Source organism: Myotis yumanensis, unplaced genomic scaffold (assembly GCF_028538775.1).
Source record: "Myotis yumanensis isolate MYYU_CA2020_CCGP unplaced genomic scaffold, mMyoYum1.0.hap1 SCAF_1, whole genome shotgun sequence".
Classification (NCBI taxonomy): Eukaryota; Metazoa; Chordata; class Mammalia; order Chiroptera; family Vespertilionidae; genus Myotis; species Myotis yumanensis.
This window is the reverse complement of record NW_027223752.1, coordinates 37,814,309-37,839,924: the sequence shown is the minus strand read 5'-3', so window position 1 is coordinate 37,839,924 and position 25,616 is coordinate 37,814,309. Positions and strand designations below refer to the sequence as shown.

At 40.0% G+C, this 25,616-nt stretch overlaps 1 protein-coding gene across 2 annotated transcripts in view; it reads left to right on the top strand.

Moving 5' to 3' along the window:
* Positions 1–25,616, top strand: part of SYNE2 (spectrin repeat containing nuclear envelope protein 2) — a 304,773-nt gene that overhangs the window by 122,275 nt on the left and 156,882 nt on the right. For both annotated transcript variants that reach the window (XM_070418606.1, XM_070418595.1), the window contains exons 31-45: positions 106–285; positions 1,579–1,729; positions 8,304–8,462; positions 9,114–9,275; positions 9,906–10,007; positions 11,171–11,371; positions 11,714–11,885; positions 12,130–12,242; positions 13,587–13,789; positions 14,242–14,361; positions 14,460–14,742; positions 16,421–16,572; positions 17,467–17,776; positions 19,667–19,831; positions 22,371–22,712. In XM_070418606.1, coding sequence (XP_070274707.1) covers positions 106–285; positions 1,579–1,729; positions 8,304–8,462; positions 9,114–9,275; positions 9,906–10,007; positions 11,171–11,371; positions 11,714–11,885; positions 12,130–12,242; positions 13,587–13,789; positions 14,242–14,361; positions 14,460–14,742; positions 16,421–16,572; positions 17,467–17,776; positions 19,667–19,831; positions 22,371–22,712 — 2,815 coding nt within the window. The remainder of the gene's footprint in view (positions 1–105; positions 286–1,578; positions 1,730–8,303; positions 8,463–9,113; positions 9,276–9,905; positions 10,008–11,170; positions 11,372–11,713; positions 11,886–12,129; positions 12,243–13,586; positions 13,790–14,241; positions 14,362–14,459; positions 14,743–16,420; positions 16,573–17,466; positions 17,777–19,666; positions 19,832–22,370; positions 22,713–25,616) is intronic.

The following is a 25,616-nucleotide window of genomic DNA, read 5'->3' as shown; positions in this document are numbered from 1 at the left end:
ACCTCCTGAGGACATATTAAAGGTAATGTGCTCCCCAAATTACCCTCATTTGTATCCTGTCAAATTGGCTAATGATTGGCTATCAATCATTTCTCTTTCATCAAGAAAAAAGTCATTAATCAGACTGGAAAAGGACCTAGATGAGTATGAAAAAGAGAAGAAACACTTGCAAGAAATGGCGGGTTCTCTTCCACAATTCAAAGACGGCAGAGAAAAAGCTCTGAATCAGCAGTGCCAGAATACAGCGCTCCTGTGGGAGAGCACCAAAGCCTCCGTCACTGAATGGTAAGGACAGAATCCCGCCCGCCTCTGCCAGGTGCTCTGTGGCACAATCAACACACATTCCCGGCACCTAACGGAGGGCAAGCAGGAGTTTCGCCCTGGAAGCGCCCTGGGCCAGTGTCTGGGCAGCCCTGGACTCACAGACTGTGGCTTGATGAATTGAAGAGGTTATCTAGGAAGGCTGATACACACACCGTATGTTAATTCTCCTCCCCTCCCCTGAATTTGTTTTCCATTGCTGCTGTAACCAGTTACCTCAAATTTAGTGGCTGAAAAATGTCACGAGGTTTTATTACAGTCTAGAGGTCAGAAATCCCCGAATCAAGCTCTGTTTCTTTTGGAAACTTCAGGAGTGAATCCCTTTCCTTGCCTTTTTTGTCGTTTGGAGGCTTCCTCGTATAATCCTTGGCGTGTGTCTCTTATTTCCATCTTTAAAGCCAGCAGCTTGGCGTCTTCCAATCTCGGGCTCTTTCTCTCTCTCCCTCTCCCCCTCCTCTGCCCTCCCTCACCTCAATGGAAAAAATATCCTTGGATGAGAATGAAAAAAAAAAAAAAAGCTATTGCTGCTGTCAGTCCCTGGGTGGCTCGGCTCTCTGGTGATTCCCTTAACTCTGCTCGCAGTGGTCCTTTCACCACCGAACTTCCGAGTACACTTTCTATACTTTCCTTCTGGGACCTGAGTGTATACAGTCAAGATAAAGCCTCTTTGTGGTATTTGATCTAGTCTATCCTTCACTTTTACAGAGGAAGGAATTGAGGTTCTGGGACCTAAAGTAACTTACCTAAGGTCATATATCTAATTAGTTCCCAGCCATAACTAGAAACCAGGTGTCCTAACTGCCACATTATCTGTACTATACTTTTTAAAATGGGCTAAATCTAGAATGAGTTAAGTAGACATAAGCAACTTGTGACTTGCTAAATCAATATTGAAATGATCTCCAAGAATAATTCTAGGGAGGCACAGTTTTTCAAGATGATTTTTGGTTAAGGATGAAATTGAGATGCCGATTCCTCAAGGTCATGAGTTGTAGGTTTCTTTCTAAAGCGTACATCTAGTGACTTTTTAATATTGATCGGGTGAAAATACGAGTCCAGTGGCTGTTTTTACCATCCACGTGGTATGGCACGTAGGTGCCGTCATTCTTAGGTTAAATTGGTAAAACTATTATAAACCATGTCAAGAAGAAAAATCCTTCTGTAACTTATTGGTCATTATAAGGATAGTGAAAGAGAGAAAGAATGGCTTTGTTATTTTCAGATGTTTAGCTGTTTTACATGTTTCCCTTCTGATAGCCTTGACCAGTGTGAACGCGTTTTGGAGCTCTTAAAACAATATCAGAATTTTAAAAGTGTCTTGACGACTTTGATTCAAAAAGAAGAGAATGTCATCTCCCTTCAGGCTTCGTACATGGGGAAGGATAACCTGAAGAAAAGGATAGCAGAGGTGAGTCCAGATTCCTAACGAAATACCATGGCCTTGCTCACTAGCCTGGCAATAAAGAGGATATTATAAATGGAGTCTTTTTCAAAACTTGGTTTGAAAGAAGTTACTAGTGACTGTTCTTTACCAAATATCTAAGAATTTATTGAGTATGTCAGCAGAGCTAAAAAAAAAAAAAAAATCAACCCCCAGGTTGAGACTGGGTCGCCTCTGTCTGGGTTTGGCACTGGCGGGTGGCTGTGTTGGAGTCCGGGGGGGGGGGGGGGGGGGGGGCGGGGCTGCTGCTCCCTCCGGGAGGTGGTAACCATCCATGTGTGCACTGACCTTCTGCCTCAAGGAACCTGACACTTCATTGCAGTCTTGAGAGAATGAAGACAGTGAGACAATCCCCTCTGTTGCTAGTGGACAAAGGGGAAAATTACCTTTTTACTTATTTGCTTTTTGCAAAAGGCGCGTGAGCTGTTCTGCAGGTGGTTCTGTCATGTTCATAGCCTCGCCAAGCACAGCTTCATGTTCTAAGAAGAATAACATTTTTGGACACTAGGTGTCATTGTTTTCTATGATTTTGTGTGGTTATCCATCAGAGTGGCAGAAAGGGAGACAGAGAAGATCACACTGTCCTGTGTGCTTATTCACCAGCACGTTGCTTTTCCTGCTGGTTTGTGAGCACGATGCCAAAGTGCGGTCAGAGAGTCAAAATCCCGTGTGAAGCCCAGTCTGCTTGACCCAGCTGGTTGTTAGAAAGCAATTTTATTAAACTTCCCCGTTGCTGAGAACAACATCAGGAGAAGCTTACAAGGACGATTTATTCTTTATCTGGAACTCCTGTCCCTGAAGCTGCCGTGGCACTCGGGGTGCAGACACATGGCCGGTGCCACAGCCGAGGAGTAGCCCCTGTCAGGGACCCACTTTCTCAGACTCAGTTTCTTGAGACGGACCAGTCAGAAAGGGGCTGGATTAGATAGATACCAGTTGTACAGTCATGACTGTGTGACTGGTGTTCCATGAGGGAGGCCACCAAGACCATGAGCGGATAGTCAGTTGGCGCGGCTCCATTGCAACCTGTCCAGCAGAGCAGCTTCTGGGTGTGGTGGTCTCGGAGTCTAGGAGGGTCCTGTCCTCATCCCAGTGGATTTAAGGCGCTGTGGTTCCCTCGGTTCTCAGAGAATCCAGCACGATCAGCCGTACAAGATCCCCTCACCCGTGTGTCACAGTTCACGTAACTACTCTTCTGTGTGCCCCTGACAACAGTTTCCCATTAAGCACTCCTGTTTCAGAATCAAGGTCTCAGCCTTAATCACTGTCTTGTCCCCTAAGTCCCTGTCTTGTATGCTGACCAGACATATCTAGTCCCTCTTGCTTGCAGCTGTTCTTGGTTTGTGCTAATCCTCCTTTGTCCTCGAGTCCTACCTTTGGCCTATTAAGTTGGATCCTGTTACCAGCAAAAAAGCTCTGTCTATCCTATTTGGTGAGGTAGCATCGGTAGAGTACCTAGCAGTGTACCTGGGACTTAATCTTTTAATGGTGTCAGTCATGATGCCCACTGTGTGTGTGGTTGTGGGGTAAGAAAAAAACACTCGTGTTTTTTTTTCCGGCTGGTCTAATAATCAGACAGACATGAGACACATTAGCAAGAGAAAAGAACAAATTTAATACATCGCTTGGGGAACCCAGCCTTCATGAGAGAGTCAGAAACCCCCATGTGCATTGGAGGTTCAGAGACAAAAAGGGAAATGGGTACATAGGACATTCTCAGCTAGGGGTGGGGCAAGGTGCCTTGGGGGCCTCAAAGGGTTATTGCAGGGTGATAAGCAGAGCAGATGTTCAGTAAATAGAAGTTTACCCTGCCCTATAGATAGGTCAAAAGAGGTTACCTCTGATCATCTCTTTTTATGGGCAGATGCCTAATTCAGGTTCATGTAGGTAGTTATGGGAGGGACAGAAGTTTTTCTTGAGTCTCTCTGCTAAAGTTGACTTTAGCTCAAATAATCTATAGGCCACAGAGGCACACCTTGGGGTAACTTGGCCTTTGGCCTATCTGCATTTCTAAATGGTCTCGCTTCTCAGTTGTGTGAACACTCTTCCCACACCCATAACTGTATAACCAAAATTGTAATTTTGACCAGGAAAAATTCCTTCCATCACCTTCAGGCAGGTGGCCCCTCTCCTGAATGACTCGCATTAATGGACATCTAAGTCCAGGTATTGACCCTCCTGCCATCATTAGTGCCTCTATGCCTGTTGTCTCAGTCTGTTTGGGCTGCTATAACAAAAATACCGTAGTCTGGGTGGCTTATAGACAACAGAAGTTTATTTCTTACAGTTTTGGAGACAGTTCTCACAGTTTATAACATTCTGCTGTTGACCCCCCCAAAATCTGTGTTCTTACATGCAAAGTATATGCATTTCATCCCATCAGCCCCCAAAGTCTTAACTTGCTCCAGCATCAACTCTAAAATCTAAGTCCAAAGTCTCATCTGCATATCCTCTAAATCAGATGTGGGTGAGACTCAAGGTACGTTTCATCCTGAGGGAAATTTCTCTCCAGCAGCTAACCCATGGAACCCAACAAATTATATACTTTCAAAATACAGTGGTGGGACAGGTAGGTATATCCGTTCCAAAATGGAGAAATAGGAAAGAAGAAAGAAGTAAGACCAAAACCTAAGAAGGCAAACAACATGAAACCGTAAGGCTTGAGAATAATCCTCTGTGGCCTGATGCTCTGCCTCTAAGCCCACTGGATGGCCTCATCCCCCCCATGGCTTAACTGGATGACCCTCCCATCCCCAGTGGCTCTCCACAGGAGCCCTGTAGCTCTCCTAGGCTGGGATCCTACACCTTCAGTGCCCCTGGCCTGAGGTCACACACTTGTGGCCATCTTTTCCCTGGTCCTCACACCGTGGCGAGGTCAAGAGAACTCTCTGGAGTCTCTTTTATGAGGGCACTCATCCTATTCATGAGAGCGCGACCCTTATGACCTAATTACTTCCCAAAGGCCTCATCTCCTAATATCATTACATTGGGGATTAGGATAAGAGCTTCTTAGAGTTTCTTATTAAATAACATAAAAACCATATGGCTAATTTATGAACGATAGAATTATTACTTATGCCCAGGTCTATCTGACTGCAAAGTCATGTTTCAATCATCACAATAGTGTCTTTCCTGAAAACATATTTGAAGTATGTGTATGACAGAAGTAAAAATTGGTTAACTTTGCTTCATCTATACCCCTTTTTCAACTTAATGGTTAGCTCACAAAAGGTTGTTTTAAAATTAATAAAATAACTATAATTTTTAAATATACAAGTCCAGGCATTGAAAAAATTATTATGTTGAGAATTTTACTTCTAGCATGGTGTCTAGCATATGGGCACTTTATATATTTGCTGAAATAACATATAATTTTGTATGGAAGACATAGAAGTGCTAGTACACTGGTGTTTAATTTTGTTCCCAGACACTTTTTTAAATGACCAGATAAAAGCAAATTTTAGTGCTACTGATCGTTAACACAACTTTCGGTCAATTTTGTGATGACCTAGGTACTGTCTTCAGAAACAATCCATTTCTGTGGCATGCGTTGTCATGATGCTCAGTGGCTGAAATGTGATACCACTGAGAACTTTTGTCCTCCAAAGCTATAGAAACCCGGATGTTTATCTAGGACATGGTGCCACATTTCTACTCTCCTTAATGAAAGAGTGTGAAAGTAAGGCTAGAAAGCTGAACTGTCAGGGGACTGTTAAAGTTTGGGAAATGTCAGAGGGGACCTAGCTTTCTTTCCTCTCCCCCTTCCATTCATTACAGAACAAAACCTGCAGTTCCTGTCGATGCAAAAGTACCCTCTCCCCCTCTGTCTTTTCATCTGCTTGTGTCAATTTAACAACGAAGTTCTCCGAATGTAATAAGAATGAGGATGGGTATACATCCATCCTAATTTAAACACATGTAATATACTTCACATGTGTTTTTATTGATGTTTTGAAAGAGAGAGGAAGGGAGAGGGGGAAAGAGAGAGAAAACATCAACATGAGGGAGAGAGACATTGATCGGTTGCCTCTGGTACGCACCGCCACCAGGCATCAAACCCACAACCTGGGCATGTGCCCTGACCAGGAATCGAACTGGCAACCTTTGGATTCATGGGATGATGCTGAACCAACTGAGCTACATCGGCTAGGGCTATATATCTTTTTTCCATTTAATTGAACAAACGTTTATTATGTCCCAATACCACTTGGTTTGCCTTTCAGCCTTGCCAGTGTGAAGTCAGGAAATAGAACCTCTCAGTAATTTTTTTCATCAAAAATGTTTAGTTTTTAATTAAACTTTTTATTTTGAAATAATTATAGTCACATGCAGTTATAAGAAATAATACAGGGAGAGCCTGTGTTCCTTTTTCTAGGTATTTATGAACTTGGTATTTCTCTGCATTTATTTAGAATTTCATAATTCTTTTGTAGTTTTTTGTAGTTTTTTTGTTTTGTTTTTTAAAATATATATATATATTTTTATTTCAGAATGGAAGGGAGAGAGAGAGAGGAACATCAATGATGAGAGAGAATCATTCATCAGCTGCTTCCTCCATGCCCCATACTGGGAATCGAGCCTGCAACCCCGGCATATGCCCTAACCTGGAATCGAACCATGACCTCCTGGTTCATAGGTGGATGCTCAACCAGTGAGCCACGCCAGCTGGGTAGCATTTTGTAGTTTTTAACATATAACTCCTATGGATGTTTTGTTAGATTTACATCTAAGCATTTAATTTTTTGAGTAATTGGAAATGGTATTTTAAATTTGTTGTTAGTATACAGAAGTAGAGTTGTTAGTACATAGAAGTACAGTTGATTTTTATATATTTATCTAATATTCTTCTATCTTTTTTGAACCTACTTATCAGCTCTAGGAGTATTTTATAGATTCCTTGGAGTATCATCTTTATATTGTTGAAGATTATAGATTTCTAGGAGTATTTTAGAGATTATCTCCTACTTAGATAATCATGTCATCTGCAAACAGGATACTTTCTTGACCCCCGAAATTCGGGTGTCCTTGTCATCGCTGGTGGGGGGTAAAAGTTCTGGCTCCCCACTAGGCTTCCGCTGACACCTCCCTGGCTCTTCCTCACAGCTCCCTAGGTGGCCTCTAGTGACACCAGAGGGGCAGGTGCCCAGCAGGAATGAAAGTCCTGGCTCTTTACTTGACCTTCTCCGACAGGACCCTGGTTGGGTGAAGGTGGGGCCTCTGTTACAGCCAAGTGATGGAGAGGTCTAGGCTGTGCAGTTGACTTTGCTGATATGGTGGGGGTTTGGCCACATTTTTTTCTATATTATTTACCTTCAGGGAGTGATGATTTTCTGACAGTTTTCTGTCTTGCTAGGTTGTCCTATTCCTGGCACTTTGGCTGAAGAGGGCAGGCCTTTCTTGGGACTCTTTAGTCTGTTATATTACCAGATGCTGCCTTCTTCAGCACACAGTCTGGGACATTGGAGGGGAAAAGAAAAGGCAGGGAGCGCACCACCAGGTTGTTCCTTAGGAGCTAATGCCCACAGCCGCTCTTCCTTCTTTTTTTTTTTTTTTTTTTTTTTTTAAATTTAGTTTTCTTGTGATGAGAACTTTTTTTTTTTTTTAATATTTTATTGATTTTTTACAGAGAGGAAGGGAGAGAGATAGAGAGTTAGAAACATCGATGAGAGAGAAACATCGATCAGCTGCCTCCTGCACATCCCCTACTGGGGATGTGCCCGCAACCCAAGTACATGCCCTTGACCGGAATCGAACCTGGGACCTTTCAGTCCACAGGCCGACGCTCTATCCACTGAGCCAAACCGGTTTCGGCCGCTCTTCCTTCTTAAATTCTCCACTTTCCAGTCTTCTTTAATTAGTTTTGTGTGTGATGTGCAGGGGTTTTCATTGTACTTAGTGGGAAGAAGAGGAAAAAGTATGTCTACTCCATATTCCCAGAAATGAAAGTCCTTCTCGGGTGCATACTTTTTAGATTTTTGTTTATGAGTAATCTATTTCCCAGTTTTATGTAGTTACTAAAAATGTTTGTGTAAGATTAGTAAATTGAGTGAAACAATAAGAATACATTAGTCAACACTCAAATTTCATTTTAAAGATCATTGGCCTTTTCATAAAATAGTGTTTCAGCTTCCATGTGAGAGATGATGTTGGAGTTAGAATCATAGGAGATTAAACTGGAAGTCATATTAAAGATCTTTTAGAGTTCTGTGTGTTTTATTCAGATGAGAACATTTTTTCTTTAACACTAGAAAGATGATTCTTATTGGAGGAATCTATACCTCATTTTTATACCATTGCATGGATATGCTTTTTTTTTGGTAGAATATTATTTCTCATGGATAGAAAGACATGGTTTTAGATCATATTCCATCATGCAGAGTAGGAAGAAAGTTGGGTGTAGAAATATTGTTAAATCAGATGGTTAGGATTATAAACACTTTTCATTGAGAAAGTGGGACAATAAAAACAAATAATGAAATCATGTTTCTTACCAGTTCATCTATGTCAGTAGATCAAAACATGTTTTACAACTTTTTTACAGATTGAAATTGTCAAAGAAGAATTTAATGAACATTTGGAAGTTGTTGACAAGATTAACCAGATCTGCAAAAATCTACAATTTCATCTAAATAAAATGAGAACCTTTGAAGAGCCTCCTTTTGAGAAAGAGGCTAATGTTATTGTGGACAGATGGCTTGATGTAAGTGATCATTTAATTGACTAGAAATTCTATTCTATAACAATTCGATTGACCTTTTCTGTTGTATCTTTAGTATGTTTGATCTGATTACAAAATTCAAAAATACTCATGGTAAAAATGTTCAAATAATATAAAGTTTATGACTTAGCAATTATCTTTACATCCAGAGTTTTAGGCAGTACTAACAAATGGGTCTATAAGTTTCTATATATAAAAGTGCAAGCTCAACTTATTTGAAATAAATTAGTTAATATGTTCCTCATCCATGAAAGATACTATGTTCAACTATATATTTACTTAATACATTTTTATTTGAGAACTAATGATATTTTTTTATGAATTGCAAATTAAGAATTTGTGTTATATTTTCACCTGGGTTTTTAAAAGCAACTTTTATTTATAGTGGCTTAGAAATTAGGAAGAATATTGCTTTCATTGCGAATAACCTGCAGCACATCAGCTAAGATGTTTTTTTTTGTAGAAAAGAGAAGTACATGATATGTTAAAGCAAAATTTTTGTTGACTAATAAAGCAAAATAGCCAGTAAAGGTAAACTAAAATTTTATTTAAAAGTAGTGTTTGACTGAAACAATGGTTTTCATACTTTTTCCTACTAAATGTGTTATTTCTGTGTGTTAATAATTATGGTAGATAAATGAGAAGACAGAAGACTACTATGAAAACCTTGGTCAAGCTCTAGCTTTATGGGACAAACTTTTTAGCTTAAAAGATGTAATTGATGAGTGGACTGAAAAAGTCCTTCAGAAAATGGAATTACATCAACTCACTGAAGTGGAAAGAGATATGCTGAAGGTAATTGAACAGAGATAAAATGTCTGCTCTTTTTTTACACAGTTGACATTTTAATAATGAGTTTGCTTTCTTTTGTGATTTGTCTAGAAAAATCACAAAGAAATCTTTTATTTCTTTCCTAATCCCCTGAGTGGGACCTGAACTGTGTTGCTTTTTTTATGATATCTGGGAAGATGTTAGGAAATAATATTAACCTGGCGTTCACAGACATCCAAGGGATTCATGGATGAAATGAACTTACCTGGGAGAAATTGACCTCACATGGGAGACATTCATTTATTTTCATGAATGTCTAACTAAAATGTAATATTTGTTCCAATTATAAATATATCAAAACATAGTAGGATGAACTTGCATGTGACATTGTTATTAACAAAATCACAGATATTTTAATTATCTTTCATTATCTCATCCATGAAGGTGCTTGGGTCCATGAAGGTGGTTGGGTCCATGAAGGTGCTTGGGTCCATGAAGGTGCTTGGGTTTGTAACTCCCAGGACTCTGTCAAAAACCAAGTGGTTAGGGGCAGTCCAAAGGCCCTCCGTGTTCTGTGTATTAACAGTAGCAATCATGGGTACCAGAAAATAAGGTATACAATAAAAATATTTTTATTACAATTATGTGTTGTAGGCAGAGTTACAAGTCCATGAACAAAAACCTTCAGAATTTTCTAAAAGAGTGGCTAAAATACAGTTTCTGCTTCAAAGCAGCGAAACACCTCTTGAATTGCAGGTAAGGAATTTTTATTTAAAAGTCCCAATGAGAGTACTCTAATGCTCATAAACCAGAGTTCGAATCTTAAACCTAGAATAAAATTAGGGTCATTATTTAATTCACCTTTGTTTGATTCCTATATTAAATTGAAACACATTTTTAATAGTCAGCCTCGTTTATCTTTGTTCCACTTTTAGAATGAATAATACTGTATCTTGCATTCTTTCATCCTTATTTCACAGGCCTCTGTGTGGAGGGAGAGGTATCACGGTGTGGCCCCTGTCAAGTAACAGGGGTTTCCTCAGGAGTTGTCTTGGGTGTAGGAAGGAAAATATGCTCCAGTGACTCGGTTTCTAGAAGGAGAAACAGGGGGATTGCCTCAAGTGTGAATTCTGTTGTGCGAAGAGATGTGTTAGTTTTATGGAGATGGAAGTGCGTGGTGGCTGAGTGGGAATGTTCGTGTGGCTGAGCATGAGTCAGACTTTCTGGGTGAGGTCCGGGTGCCAGCACTCATTAGCCGTCTGATCTTGAGCACCCAACCTCCTTCACCTCCTTACGCCCGTGTTTTTGTGCGTGCATTAAGTGTTTACCATGATGCTGTGTACATAATAAATGCTCAACAGATGCTGGCTATATAATTTTTACTATATGTTTTTACATGTTTTCAAAAGAAATAATCCCTCCGTTGGTATGCTAGATAAAACTGGTTTTGGGGGAAGGATTCAAATTAGTCTCGTAAAAAGTCAGACGTTCACTTTCAGTTCTCATATTATTCTCTTCTTTAAAACAGGGGTGGGGAGCCTCTCTTCTGCCAAGGGCCATTTGGATATTTATAACATCATTCACTTACTATAATTCACGTATATAAATTTATGTTGCTTTGAAGAAAACTCCTAGATTGATTGAATTTCAGGTCCCGCCTGCGATTGCCTTGGCAGGACCAGCCCAGATGATTTCAAGGGCTTTAAAAGGCCCGCAGGCCTACGTTCCCCACCCCTGCTTTAAAGGCACCGTTCAAATTGTCGTATCAGTGATGTAGAACAATGAAGAATTATAAGTAGAGAAGAATTTATTTCACATTGAAGTGAAGCAATCTCAACGCGCTTTCTAGCAGCGTGGTTTGTCTTAAAATCTAGTTCAGTACGATCTGTAACCGTACTTCATATGTTTCATGATTTCAGGTCATGGAGTCTTCTATTTTGAACAAGATAGAACGTGTGAAAATGCTCTTGACAGGCGAATCCAGCCGCTCTGCACTCAGTGGGAACACAGCTGAGCTAAGGGAAGACCTCGACCAAGCCAAGACCCAGATCGGGATGACCGAGTCCCTCTTGAAAGCTCTGTCTCCGTCCGACAGCTTGGAGATCTTTACCAAACTGGAGGTACTTCCCAGCTGCTTCCCTTCTCTGGCTCAGACTTACCTTCACACTTACTTCTGACAGTCTTGACCTACTTAATAAAAGTAGTTAATAAAAAATGCAAGCTTGGGGGAAAATCTCAGAAAAACAATTTGTGTATTTTTAGCAGTTTCACTTTGGACTTGCTCTGTGGACAGTAATTATTTGATATTAAATTGCATTGCTTTTATACATTTATGGGCTAAGAGAAAGCAAATCCACCCAATAGAAAATTATCTATTTTTATGAAAACAATGGAGATCTAACATGCGTTGTTATTGAGGCCATTTTAAGACTTAATAGTTGTTTGTTTGTTTATATGTTTAGGAGATACAGCAGCAAATTCTGCAGCAAAAGCAAAGTATGGTATCACTTGAGAATCAAATAGGTTGCCTGACTCCTGAACTCTCTGAATTAAAAAAGCAATATGAAAGTGTCAGTGATTTATTTAATACCAAAAAAAGCGTTTTGCAAGATCACTTCTCTAAGTTATTGAATGGTGAGTGCAATGTTTCTTCTACTGTGTTTCTGAGAATCTTGAAGTGTGAACAAGTACTGTGAACACAAAGGCTAATCTAGGCGTTACTTAGCAATGGTTGCACAGATTGTATTTAGAGAAAAGGGTTGATTGATTGATTAAGGATGTATTCAGTTGAATCTTTTGGGGGGAAGCACTCACTAATCTGTGCATGTCATAAATAACATTCATTTCTTTCAAGTGCCAATTTTTTTCCCCCCTGCAGATCAATGCAAGAATTTTAATGACTGGTTCAGCAACGTTAAAATGAATCTTGAAGAGTGTTTTGAATCATCAGACACAAAAAAGAGTATGGAACAAAAGCTACAAAAGCTTTCTGTAAGTCATATTCATTTCAATCAAAGTTCATCAAAACTAACATACTAGAGGCATAGAACTGTATTTAAGTAGCTAGGATAATAATTACTTTGATTTATTAATTTTCTCATATAGAAATAATATTTCCAAATAACCTGGCTTTCCCCAAATATTTTGAAACTGTTTATTGGGTAATGGTGCAAGTGGTTGAAGCAAATTCTGTTTCATACCTATTTTAAGATGCTGTTTATCTAAGAGTTTGCTGGTGAACTCAGTTGTGTTAAAATCATATTTGTTCAAAAGTAAAAAATTTATTTCATTTGGACTTTGACATTCCTTTACTTTCCTGAAAGAGATTTCTTGATTTTTTTTTAAGTCTTTCTAGGCATATTTTTCTTTTAAAAATTGCAGTTGAACTTTAATATACTGCTGGTAAGGGTATAGTGGAGGGTGGCCTGAAATGAATGGCAAAGTGCCTGCACGTTTAAAAGGCAGATAGCACCCTTAACTCTTGAGAATAGCCCGGCCAGTGTTGCTCAGTGGTTGAGCGTCGACTTATGAACCAGGAGGTCACGGTTCAATTCCTGGTCAGGGCACACGCCTGGGTTTCAGGCTCTATCCCCAATGTGGGGCTTGCAGGTGGTGGTCAATCAATGATTCTCTCTCATCATTGATGTTTCTATCTCTCTCCCCATCTCCCTTCCTCTCTGAAATCAATAAAAATATAGAAAGCAAACAAAAAGAGAATAAGCCGTACTCTCAGCTTATTGATGGCATTTAATGTTCTCTGACCTGTTGATTTGAAACCATTCTTCATTGATACAACCGCCTTTTTTCTATTTTTTTTCTTTCTATTTTTTTAGTTTACAGTTCTGACTTTTCTTTTGCCCTTAACTTCACCCGTTGCATGAGCCTTAGCAAACTGATGCTCAAACTTTTTAGCACAAACATTGAAATAAAATTCTCATTCGGACAAAGTGAAATAGAAAAAAGGTCTGTGTAGTTTTACGTATTGGTTACTAGAAAGGGATGAGTATTTAGGAGAAGTTGAGTACAGTAAAGCAAGAAAATGCAGCCTTTCCCGTCTCAACTCCTACTGACCTTCACAGTGGCAGCTGGTTGTTCTGCTTGACCCCATCACCAGGAAGTCAGATGCATACACACATGGTAGGACTAATAGAAGCCGTCTTTTGATCATTTGCCATTGAAGTTCATTGTCTCTCCATAGGCCTTCTTTTGAATAGGATGTTAAGAAGATGGATGTGCATGTACCGGCTTGGAAAGTGTTGTGGGGATGGCAGAGACCATCCTTAGACTTGCCAGCAGGACATAATTGATTTTTTGTCTTTTTTTTTTTTTAATTAGGATTTCTTGACTCTTGAAGGACGAGGCAGTCAAGTACAGCAGGTGGAAACTGTAGTGAATCGTGTGAGGAAGCACCTGCCCAAAGCACGTGTTCAGGAGCTTAATGGTTGGATTATACATCAAGAAATTGAATTAGAAAAAACGGAATCCGTATGCCAGGTGCGAGCAAAGGAGCTCGATGACTACTTGCAGCAGCTTCTGAGGTAGGAAATAGAGGGGATGTCTCAGCAACATGTTTTCTAACGGTACCTGTGTATGTACTCCGCCTCAGTACAGCTAGCATTGGGATACACAGTACACACAGATTTCACAAACCGAATGCATGCTTTCAAATTTAAGTGTGACTCTAGGAAAATGGAAGTTTAGAGAATTCTTCAAATTACTTAAAATGGCAAAGGTTTAGGGGAGAGTCTGAAAACCTTTTCTGTTTGTTTCCTGTTCTTTATGATACATTTGTGTGGCTCACTGCCTTATAGAATTCTATTGTAGTACAAGCTGTTATTATTCAGATTTTAATGTTACAAACTAAATTTTCTCCAAAGAATAACAAAAATATATACTAAAACCTGGTTGGATCCCAAGATTCGTGTCAACCTTCTCTTCAGAGAAGCATTTGTTGCTTATTTTATTTCTAACATATGTCATGTTCATTTAGACTCCAGGATGACCACAGAAACCTGAGTAAGTGGTTGACTAATCAAGAAGAGAAATGGAAAGAAATGGGACAATCAGGAGAGAAAACGGAATTGTTTTGCCAAGCTCTAGCTAGAAAGAGGTATAACTGATCTTACATAAAATATATTTCCTGGGAATATGGTTTCTTACATGGTGTTGTGGCTCCTATAAACTTTCAGTAACATTTGGAATTTACAGAGAAGAATTTGAAACTGTGGCCCAGCTGAACAACTCTTTGAAGGAATGTGGGCTTACTGAAGAAGAAGAAATAATACTGGAATCCACACATTTGATTGATAGATACCAGGCATTATTGAGACAAATTGAGGAAGAGGATAAGCTACCTCCTGCCAAGGACCAGAGCTTTAATGATCTTGCACAAGATGTCATTCATTGGATAACAGGGATTAAAGAGTCCCTTATGGTTCTGAATTCATCTGAAGGCCAAATGCCACTTGAGGAAACAATCCAAAAAATAAAGGTATACCTGTGGGAAACTAAATTTCAGGAATCAGAGTGAACTCTGATTTTGAAAAGATTTAGAGGGAAATGGCCAAGATTTGTTTCTTACTGGAAAATAGAAGTGCTGTGGAAGTTGAAGACAGTCAGGTGACGGACCTTACAACAGAGAAGGGCTGTGGTGGGTCTGAAATTATTTTAATGCAGAGGGAGGAGAGGAAGTGAATCTTCTCTTTGTGAGGGCAGTGCCCACATATTGTCCATCTTCACTGTGCAGAGGAATTGACATGGAGACAGTGGTTGGAGCTGTGGCAGGTGGGAGTTCGCCTGCTATAAAAAGACACATCAGTACAGCAGGGGCACCAGCAATGTCCAGGGCAGGGCTGGAGAAGAGCTCCTTCAGAGTAGATATGTATAGATCTTAAAGGTTATTAGGTACTGAGTGGATTGTGGAGGGCAAGAAATCTCAATCTCCCTTCAACTCACTTTTTTTTAATATAAAATATATTTTATTGATTTTTTACAGAGAGGAAGGGAGTGGGATAGAGAGTTAGAAACATCGATGAGAGAGAAACATCGATCAGCTGCCTCCTGCACACTCCCTACTGGGGATGTGCCCGCAACCAAGGTACATGCCCTTGACCAGAATTGAACCTGGGACCCTTGAGTCCACAGGCTGACGCTCTATCCACTGAGCCAAACCGGTTAGGGCTCAACTCACTTTTTATTTTTATTTTTTTAAAAAACATATTTTTTTATTTCAGAGAGGAAGGGAGAGGGGAAAAGGGATAGAAACATCAATGATGAGAGAGAATCATTGATCCGCTGCCTAGTGCACACCTCCCACTGGGGATTGAGCTCGAAACCTGGGCATGTGCCCTGACCGGGAATTGAAGTTGAACTGTGACCTCCTGGTTCATAGGTCGATGCTCAACCATTGAGCCACGCCTGCTGGGCCAGTTCACTTTTTACCTAAGGGAGATTCAGTAACTATTGCTAATTTAAAATGCAGGAGACAGAAGCACATGTGCTTAGGAGAAACTCGGGAGAATTGAAATCATGGTAAGCGGGAGCATGGTTAAAGGAAGGAATGGTTAACCATAGTGAGCTCTAAGGATTGGTGAGACTTGATGAAGTAATCGGAATCTTTTGGGATTATATCCAAAAGTTTTTCCAGAGAACGTGAATCTGGAGTAGTTTCAAGAAGGGAAGAACTTGATAGCTTCGAGCAAAGGAGGGAAAGAGAAGAGCAGGGAATGGGAATGAATTATGACATAGTGGAGAGACAGGGGGGACACAGCATTGTCCTGTGGGATGCCATGTCTCATCGTGGGTGTATAGGAATGTCTCATTCAGGTTGTTCCCTAACTCTCCACCTATAAATCATGGAGCAGACAGGAAGGTGGGTTTGCAGGGCTTGGGTTTTTTGTGGCATATCATTTATTTAAAGACAGTTGAAAATCAAGAGGAAATTGGGAATGCAATCAGATCAACCTGACAAATGTCTATTGAGAGCCAGTCCTTTTTCATATGAAGGAGATCTTGTCTTTTGGGCATATATAGAAATGAAAGGCTGATGTTGAAATCTAATCTGCAATTAGAATATCATTTCAATATAATTTTTCCAAAGAAAAAGATATCCTATGTACTGTCCTTAAGTAATATGACTGGGAATATAAAACCTTTTTTATTTCATTCAGGAAATCATTTTACTAAAGCCTGAAGGGGACGCTAAAATACAGAGGATCAGGAGTCAGGCTGCGAACAGCAAGGCTCCATTGGATTCAGAGACCGTAGCTGATATTGACAGCCAGTGGGTCAGCACACTCCAGTTAGCCAACACGTATCTAAGGTAAAGGACAGGCCTTCACCACTCTCGTGGCTTTTCATTGCACAATGAAGCCATAACAAGTATGTTTTGTCTGCTTCCTGGACTCGGATATAGTATCTATTGGAGAGAGAGTCGGTAGGTCAGGGACAGCCAAAATGTGAGAGGCAGAAACGAAGAGGAGGAGCTCTGTGGATCCGACAGGAAGCACACTGTCATAGCTCTGTGGCAGTGTTTACTTTGGCTGGTGGGGTTCTTGGCAACACATTAACATTATCTGTCATTACACTTTTAAATCCACTTCTGCCCTGAAATTCCCTTCCGCCAGACAACCTCAGTATGTGCATGGTATTGCGGTAGAAAAATTAATGCTTTTAAATATGTATTCTATGAGATTCATACATGTGCAGATATTGGTAAATGTCTGAAGTCATTGGACATAATTCTGGTGAAAACTCTTAATTCAGATCACATCTTAAATGATAATGTTTGATGGAAATGTGAATTTTATATTTTTCAAAGAGACAATCAGATCAAAACTAAATTCAAGGTATAAAAAGAATAAACTAGTTCGTTGGCCAATATACCGAATGCTTATTTGTTTTACTTATGTGAGAAAGAAAAACATAGGGTAATATAATTATATTTAAACATAATAAAAAATAGTTTGAAATCTAAATTACTAAGTATTTGTTCTCAAGTTATGGAACAAAAAACAGTTTTTCATTAATACTGCAAACAATTTCGGGGCTAACCTTAGTGTTTACAAAGTTATACTGACAAAAAAAGTGTGTAGGAATAATGCATATTAGTGTTATTTTAATGTTTTTATTATAATGTGCATTGCATTATAATATGCAAAATGCCATTGCATTTGTTAAGTGTCATTTCCTTTGTAAAATACTTTTTAAAATGTAGCCATCAAGAAAAGCTTCTACTAGAAGGAGAGAAGTATTTGGAAAGCAAGGAGGACCTGAGATTAATGCTCACAGAACTAAAGAAGAAACAAGAAGTGGGCTTTGCTCTGCAACATGGTTTGCAGGAGAAGAAAGCTCAGTTAAAAAATTATAAGAAATTCCTCCAGAAAGCACAAGATTTGACATCCTTGCTAAAGGAGCTAAAATCTCAAGGAAATTACCTCTTAGAATGCACTAAAAATCCCAACTTCAGTGAAGAGTCTTGGCTGGAAATAAAGCATCTACATGAAAGTCTTCTTCAGCAGCTACAGGTGAAGTGGGGAAAATAAAAATTTAAATGGTTGTTGTAAATATGTAAGATTTGTATACAGAACCTTGTTTTTTTGTTGTTGTTCTTTTGGTAAACCAAAAACTTTAAAAAAAAATAGATTTTAGGGAGAGAGAGAGAGAAAGAGTCTGAAAGAGAGAGAGGGAAACATGGATTTGCTGTTCCATTTATTTATGCATGCATTGGTTGATTCTCGTATGTGCCCTGACCAGAGATTGAACCCGCAACCTGGGCATATCATAATGATGCTTTAAGCAACTGAGCCACCCTGCAGGGCTCCAAAAGCATTTGAAATGTAACTTATCACTTTTAGATAAAAATATTAACTCCTCAAGGATGAAGGAATCAAACCAGTCAGTTTTGCTAGAAGAATCCATCATGTATGAATTGATAATGATGTTATTTCTCTCATTGAAATTCCCTTCTTCAGGAATAGGAAGAGTTAAGATTTTTTTAGGCATCGCTATGAAGGTGATCATGTCAGTTATTCACGTATCATCCATCCATCCATCAATCCATCCATCATTTATCATAATAGCTTGTGTTTGTTATTCTGTATAAACCACCTTATCAGTGTCCTTCCCTTGTGTTTTTCTTTTTCTTTTTTTTTTTTTTTAAATATACTTTATTGATTTTTTACAGAGAGGAAGGGAGAGGGATAGAAAGTTAGAAACATCGATGAGAGAGAAACATCGATCAGCTGCCTCCTGCACACTCCCTACTGGGGATGTGCCCGCAACCAAGGTACATGCCCCTGGCCGGAATCGAACCTGGGACCCTTCAGTCCGCAAGCTGACGCTCTATCCACTGAGCCAAACCGGTTAGGGCCCCTTGTGTTTTTCTACATGATCTGCAGTAAAAGAGTTAAGAGGTAAAATGTCAACTTGCCATGAGGGAGTGTATTCTCTTAAGAGAATCCTATATAATAAAAGCCTAATATGCAAATTGACTGAATGCTGGACCGACCAGTAGAATGACAGGTTGCTATGACATGCATTGACCACCAGGGGCAGACGCTCAATGCCGGAGCTGCACACAGCCAGGCCAGACAAGGCGGGTGCTGGCGGGCCCCTCCTCCCCCCGCCCCCAATTGCCCCGCCATTTGCCCCACAGATTGGCCCTGATTGCCGGCCAGGTCTAGGGACCCTACCCGTGCACGAGTTTCATGCACTGGGCCTCTAGTGGTTTATAATTCTTTGCACATTGAAAGCCAGCTTCAGTGTAGGAATTACCTGGCTAAGAAATCCTGCTTATACAGATAGAGGAGTTGTGCAGGGGTTGAAGATATACCTGCTTGGCTGCAAGTGGTTTAGCTTAATAGTTGCTACTTTTCTGATTAGGTGTGGTCACCTTATTTTCTTATTCCAGGAAGAGAACCTGAAGATGGTTTTGCACTTGAGTTAGGATTACTTTTTCCTAACACACAGTTTTGGAGTTTGAATCTTATAAAAGGAATCAAGGGTTAGGATGATCTCATATAGTCTCATTTGCAAGTGTGGGTGCTTGGTTTTGATAAGAAGGATAATTAAGGAAGCTGCTTTATTATGGATGTTTGTGATTTGATGATATAATTTGTAGGCATTTTATTTTGTGAACCTCTTGACAAATCAGTTGTCTTCAGGAATAAAATGAAGGCAAAGAAGCCTGGGGGAAAGAAAGTGGTTTCAAAAGGGTCACTTTGGGGGAAGAAGGGAGGTTTTACAGTGAAATTTCTTAAACACTAAACTCTAAAAGAACTCTGGGCGATTATGGCCATATTCCTGTTTCAAGATGAAACCTTATAAAACAAGTATTTGTGAACAATTTATTTGTTATCTGAGTGAGAAAACTCAGAGAGAAATAATTCATACATTGTCAATGGTTTTGTTTTTAGGATTCTGTGCAAAAATTGGAAGGCCATGTTCAAGAACACCACACATACCAGGATTGCATAACAGATCTGAATACCGAATTGGACAACATCTCCAAGGAATGTGTTAGTTTTTCTGACAAGCCTGTGGATCCAATAAAAGTTGAGGAAAAACTGCAGGAACTGCAGGTATTAGATAATGTCCAGACATGATAGATACTTAAAAAACTCAATCTTAATTACAACTTTACTAATCAGTGTCTTTGGTTTGAAATTCAAGTGCTATTCAGATGACTACTAAGTAAAATCTGACCAGTCATTAGAAAATGAGAACATTCTTTCTGTAGTAAATAAATCCACTTATAATCCATGTTAGCAGGACCCTCGGGGATGATTCCACCCATGACCAATCTGTAGCTTCTGGAGATTTTTCTTTCAGAGACAACACTGATCCTGGGAGAGACGGGCTAGTCCAAGGAGGCAGCTAATGCAAGACACAGGGGGAAATTTTTCAGTTTTGCATTCTTCATCATGGGTGGATAGAAGTTGTGTAATTAAAAAAAAATTATATATATATATCTTTATTGATTTCAGAGCGGAAGGGAGAGGGAGAGATAGAAACATCAATGATGAGAGAGAATCATGGATTGGCTGCCTCCTGCATGTCCCTCACTGGGGATTAAGCCCGCAATCCAGGCATGTGCCCTTGACCGGAATCGAACCTGGGACCCTTCAGTCCACAGGGTGAGGCTCTATCCACTGAACCAAACCAGCCAGGGCTGAAGTTGTGTAATTTTTATTAAATTTTAGACTCGAGGACTTATATTAGAGCCCTCTCCCAGTAGGGCTTCCAAAATTCTCATGCTAACTCCAACACCACCTAGCCTTGCAGCCCTTTACCCTCATTCTCAAAACAAATTCCTAGGATTCTCACTGTTTGCACAGCCAACAAAAACAGGCCCACGTAGTGTGTTCTGGACGCATTTCTCAGCTCCTCCTTCCACGGTTCCTTGACTGGGAGATTTCAGGGGTGAGTCTCAGGGCAGCACTGCTGGCATGAGCTTGCGAATGTCTCGTCTCTTCCTTTTAGAGACCTGAGAATCCAGCCAGACTTTTCCTCCAGAATGGCCTGCCATTAAGGCAAGTCGGCCTCCCCCTTTAGCTGTGATAATTTGACAAACTCTCGAGGCTTCATCATGTCCAGGGCACTGTTTGAGTGCCACGGATATGAGAAAAATAAGACCGAAGCCTCCCCCAGAAGAGCTCGGGCTCCTGTTGAAAACCTAAAATGCAGACTTTTGCTATACATAGAGGGAACCACGGGGGCCAAGTTCTGACCCCTTTACTTATACATAATTAGCTGAGTTGTGGCAAGCTGAGGGACTTACCAGGTCACCCAGGTTAAATGACAGAGTGGGGGCTACGCCTGGAGTCTCTGACCCTAGTCAGGTGAGCGCTTTTCCTAACTTTCCACTAAACATCTCTAGTTGGTTGTCTCTCAGTTATTTGTAGTTCAGCATATACAAAACTTACCTCATCTTCTTCCCTTTCTCCGTCCCCGGGGGCCTCTCTACCAGTGAACCTGCTTTGCCTACTGTATTCTTGGACTCCATGAGTATCTCCACCACCTCTCCAGGCTTTCAAGTCAGAAACCTGGGTTTCTGAACTCCCAGTCTAGTCAGGCATCGAGTGTTGTCTCCTTCATCTCTGGTATATCTCTACAATTTGCCGCTCCCCTGATGCCCCCATTCTTGCTGCTTTACAACAGGTCCTCATCTCACAGTCTCTTCATTAGACTTCTGAATGGGCTCCCTGCCCGCATGGTACCCTCTCGAATGTACCTTCTCGGATCTCTCTAAAATCCAAATCTGGAACTCCTCCTTTCAGTGTAAAAATGTTTCAGTGGTCTGTACATATTGGTTAGCATAGATCTTTTCACATTCCGTTACAATTGTCTGTTTACATCTGTGTCTCCCTGACTGGACTATAGGAACATGAAGGGACTGGATTCTATGTCATCTGTGTAACTTCAGAACCTACATATACTTGCTGTTAGTTGAATGAATGAACATTTTTTTGGTTGATCTATTAAGGTAGTGACTAATAAATCCTACGTTGTTCACCTAGTAACTTTAAGCCTTACTCTGTTTCAGTGGAACATCACTACCAGGTATAGAACCTCAAATGACTTTTGAGTCTGGTGTTCTCAAACTAGCCCCCTTCATTCATGCATACATTTACTAAATGTTGATTGAGCTCCCACTATGTCTAAGACATTGTACTAGAAAGATTGATTTAATAAGCTTTGCTCTGAATTTTAAATATTAACACTAGATTCACACGGGCACCTTCTAAATGATTTTTTTTCAATGTTTTGCAAGTAGTAGACAATTATTACTTAGTGTTTTGATGGTGTCAAAAGGCTGTATCTTGAACTAAGTATATACTCAACAAATATGTATTGACTGCCTCTAATATTCCAGGGACTGTGTTGCGAACATTTGTTACGTCTTTTACGTTTTTAGTTACATATAAAATGTGTTTGAGAATTTGATCTGGGATGCTACCCTGGTTTAAATTGTACCCAAAGTTTCTTCTCTGTGACATGAGTTAAGTTTTTTATACTTCCCACTAGTGAAACAGAATACGCTGTGATTTACAAAAGTCGATGAACTCTTGTGACCATTGAACAGATACTTCTTGTGACAATCTTTTTCTCCACTCACAGGAACTAGAGAATAGACTCCGTTTACAAGATGGCCCATTAGAGAAGATTTTAGGCTTAGCAAAATCCATCGAGCAAAATACATCTTCAGCGGGACAGAAGATTATTAAAGAGGATATAAAATCACTTAAGTGTAAACAAAAAGATCTGGAACACAGGCTTGAATCTGCTAAGCAGGAGGTGGAAAATTATCTCAACAGCATTCTCAAATCAAAATGCTCCGCAGGGAAGAAAGAGAAGTTTCCTCTGCCCAGCAGAGAGAAGCAGCTCACTTCTGACGTGCAGGAGTCCACTCAGGGCTCCGCTGCAGCGGAAAAGTTGGAGGAAGACTTGGAAACAAACGAGGTAAGTGCTTGTGATTGCATCTCCGAGCCATCGCGTCTGAGATGAAGAGGTGTGGGATTTGAAAAGAGGGTCGTGCATCAAGCCTTCTGATTCCGTAATTAAGCCCTCCATGTCCTGGCGATTGATGTTGCCCACTTGTAAAGAGAGCCCTTAGAAAACTGTCCAAGATGTCAGTGGTGAAATATTCCTGTTCAGTCTGTCAAAATGCCAGTCATCCATTTAGGTCTATTATTCTCCCTGGTGTGTAATCAGATATGGTTTCTTGGGTCAAGAGCACAAAGGCAAATTAGAAAAGGCAAATGAAAAGAAAATGTGCTTTACCCATTTTTTTAGGAAAAAAAACTCAAGAGTCCTATTTTTTTTTTTTTTTGGTTGATTTTCTAATGAAATCAGAGACTGTTTGAAAAGCTGGATTCCTTTCTTTTTCTTTGTATGTTAACCCTATACTGCAAATGTGTTTTTAAATGTTGTCAGATCATTTGGTGTGGGAATGGCAACACGCAGGCTCCTGATGTTCCCCGGGGAAAAGGAAGAAGAACGTTGTTTTGTTTTCATTCTAAACAAACAAATGGGTACATTTTCCTGTGGCTCTTAAAGTGCTTTCTCATCGGTTAAAAGATGAAAATGGTAAAGGCCCAAAGAGCCACCTAGGAAACTGTATTTGAAAGGGTCTCCCTGATAGGCAGTGTCTCGCAGTCCAGGTCCAGTGGGACGTGCGAAGGTTAGACATGCAGGTGTGAGTTCTCAGCACCAGGAGTGAAGAGAACGTGCACTTCCTGGAACAGAAATGCATGGTGGGTTAGAGGGACCGATAGGGTTTTTTAGAAATGTCTACACAAGGATAAATGGCAACAGGACATCTCTCTGTCCATGAAGACTTTCAAATGCCAGTGTTAGTGCTAAGGAAATACATCTTCAAGGATTCAGGGCCCTGTAGGTGAGACTCGTGATGTTGTGTCTGTAAAAGAAACTCTTAACAGAATTTAAACAGCAGTAATTAAGTTTAAAAAAGGAAAAATTCTGAGGACTTTCTATCCGAATACATGATGTTGCTAAAGGGAGTTGTTTAATAACCTTAAAATTAGCTTCTTAGGCCCATTTTGGCTTTGCCCTCCCAAAATTCAGTAGGATTTGTTGAAGCCTACATAAAGGTCATCATCCAATAATGATTTTTATTTTTATTTTTTAAATATATTTTTATTTAAACCTCCTCTGTTCTCTTTAAACGCAACCAAATCCTGTTCCCAGCATTCCTGGCAGATGTCTGGTCAATGACAGATCGATTGACAGATCCTCAGTTTCTTCCTGCTCTTCTTTACAGCCCACAAATTGTTAATCTTGACAGTCGAAGACTGAATGAAATTATCTTTTTTTTTCATTAATATGACTTCATCTATACATCCTTTAAGTAAAAATTTATTGAACAGTCAGTGAGAGTTCTGTGGTGAGCAAAAATAGACATGTTCTTTATTCTCAGAGGGCTTCTGGTCTAGAGGAGGAGACATACATTAGTCAACTAATTAACTAATGAGAGACTAATTACAGGAACTAAAGGAGGGAGCCCGGTTCCATGATCGTCTCTAATAAACGAGTCAGACCTGAACTGTAGTCAGAGAGAGTTTCTCTAAGAAAACAACATTTGAACTGAGACCCGAGTTAACCGAGCTCAGGGCTGGGTGTGGGCCATTCTTGACAGAAAATGTAGAATTTGCTCTTGTGGTGGGAGAGAGCATGAGCAGTCAGAGACTGAAGTAGAGCCACTGCATAGAAGGTGGGGGCTGCTTGAGGCCTGAGCGGTAGGCGAGACCGGCTGAGTCATGAGTGCTTTACAGGTCACATGAACATGTTAGACATTATGCTGAGCTAAGAGGCAGCTTCTGAGACTATGGTGATCTGCCTTTCCGTTTTGTCTCTAATGGTGCTGATGGATGCTTGTGCTCAGAATTGGCTTTCGCTACTTTATATTGAAATGCTTTAATATAAGAATGAAGACATATATCCTGGAGAGCTTGTATGACACTGTCCCACTGTGGTTGGCAGGTTACAAGTGAGAGTTTTGGGCTCATCACCGTCATAGAATTATTATGGCCGTGGGACCATTGCCCCGAATGGGAAACGGGAGAGTGAAGCTGTTATGGACTTAACCTCTTTTGGATGCTGATACGTTTGCTAAGCCAGAGACAGGGCTCAGTTGTTTAAAACTCAATATTCTAAGTGTTAAACTAAAAATGTTTCCTTTGTGACTCAATGGATATAAAGACGAAAATGTCATGGTCCTGTCCTTAAGGAGAGTTGATATTCGTCTCACCTCCTATTCTTTTCCAAACAGGCCAGACTCTAAGGAAAGATATGTGGATGAAAAGATTTAAATTTTTTTTTAAAAAGTAAACATAGTTGGCTATTATAGCTCAACCAGTCTTTTGCTAGAATGGTAATTTTCCACTCTACATTTATTATTAACTTTGAAAATTCCATTTATGATCAGAGGATCAATATGTATGTATACTTATTACACTGTTTAAAAGTTATATTTTGTCTTAAGTGTATGTTAATTGTAGTTTTGCTTAAAAAAGAGACATTCCAGGAGCATTGGGGTAATGTCGGTTTTCAGAATGTTCTCTCTGACCACTAAGGGAATATTACAAATGACATGTTACAAGTGTTACTAGTTCTCATCATTTGCCCACCAGGTAAGAGAGACCAAGGGCTGTGAATTCTCAGATAATTAGAAGTTAAGTTTTCTTAGAGTCTGCAGTGGTTCTCAACCTTCCTAATGCCGCGACCCTTTAAATACAGTTCCTCATGTTGTGACCCCCAATCATAAAATTATTTTTGTTGCTACTTCATAACTGTAATTTTGCTACTGTTATGAATCGTAATGTAAATATCTGATATGCAGGATGT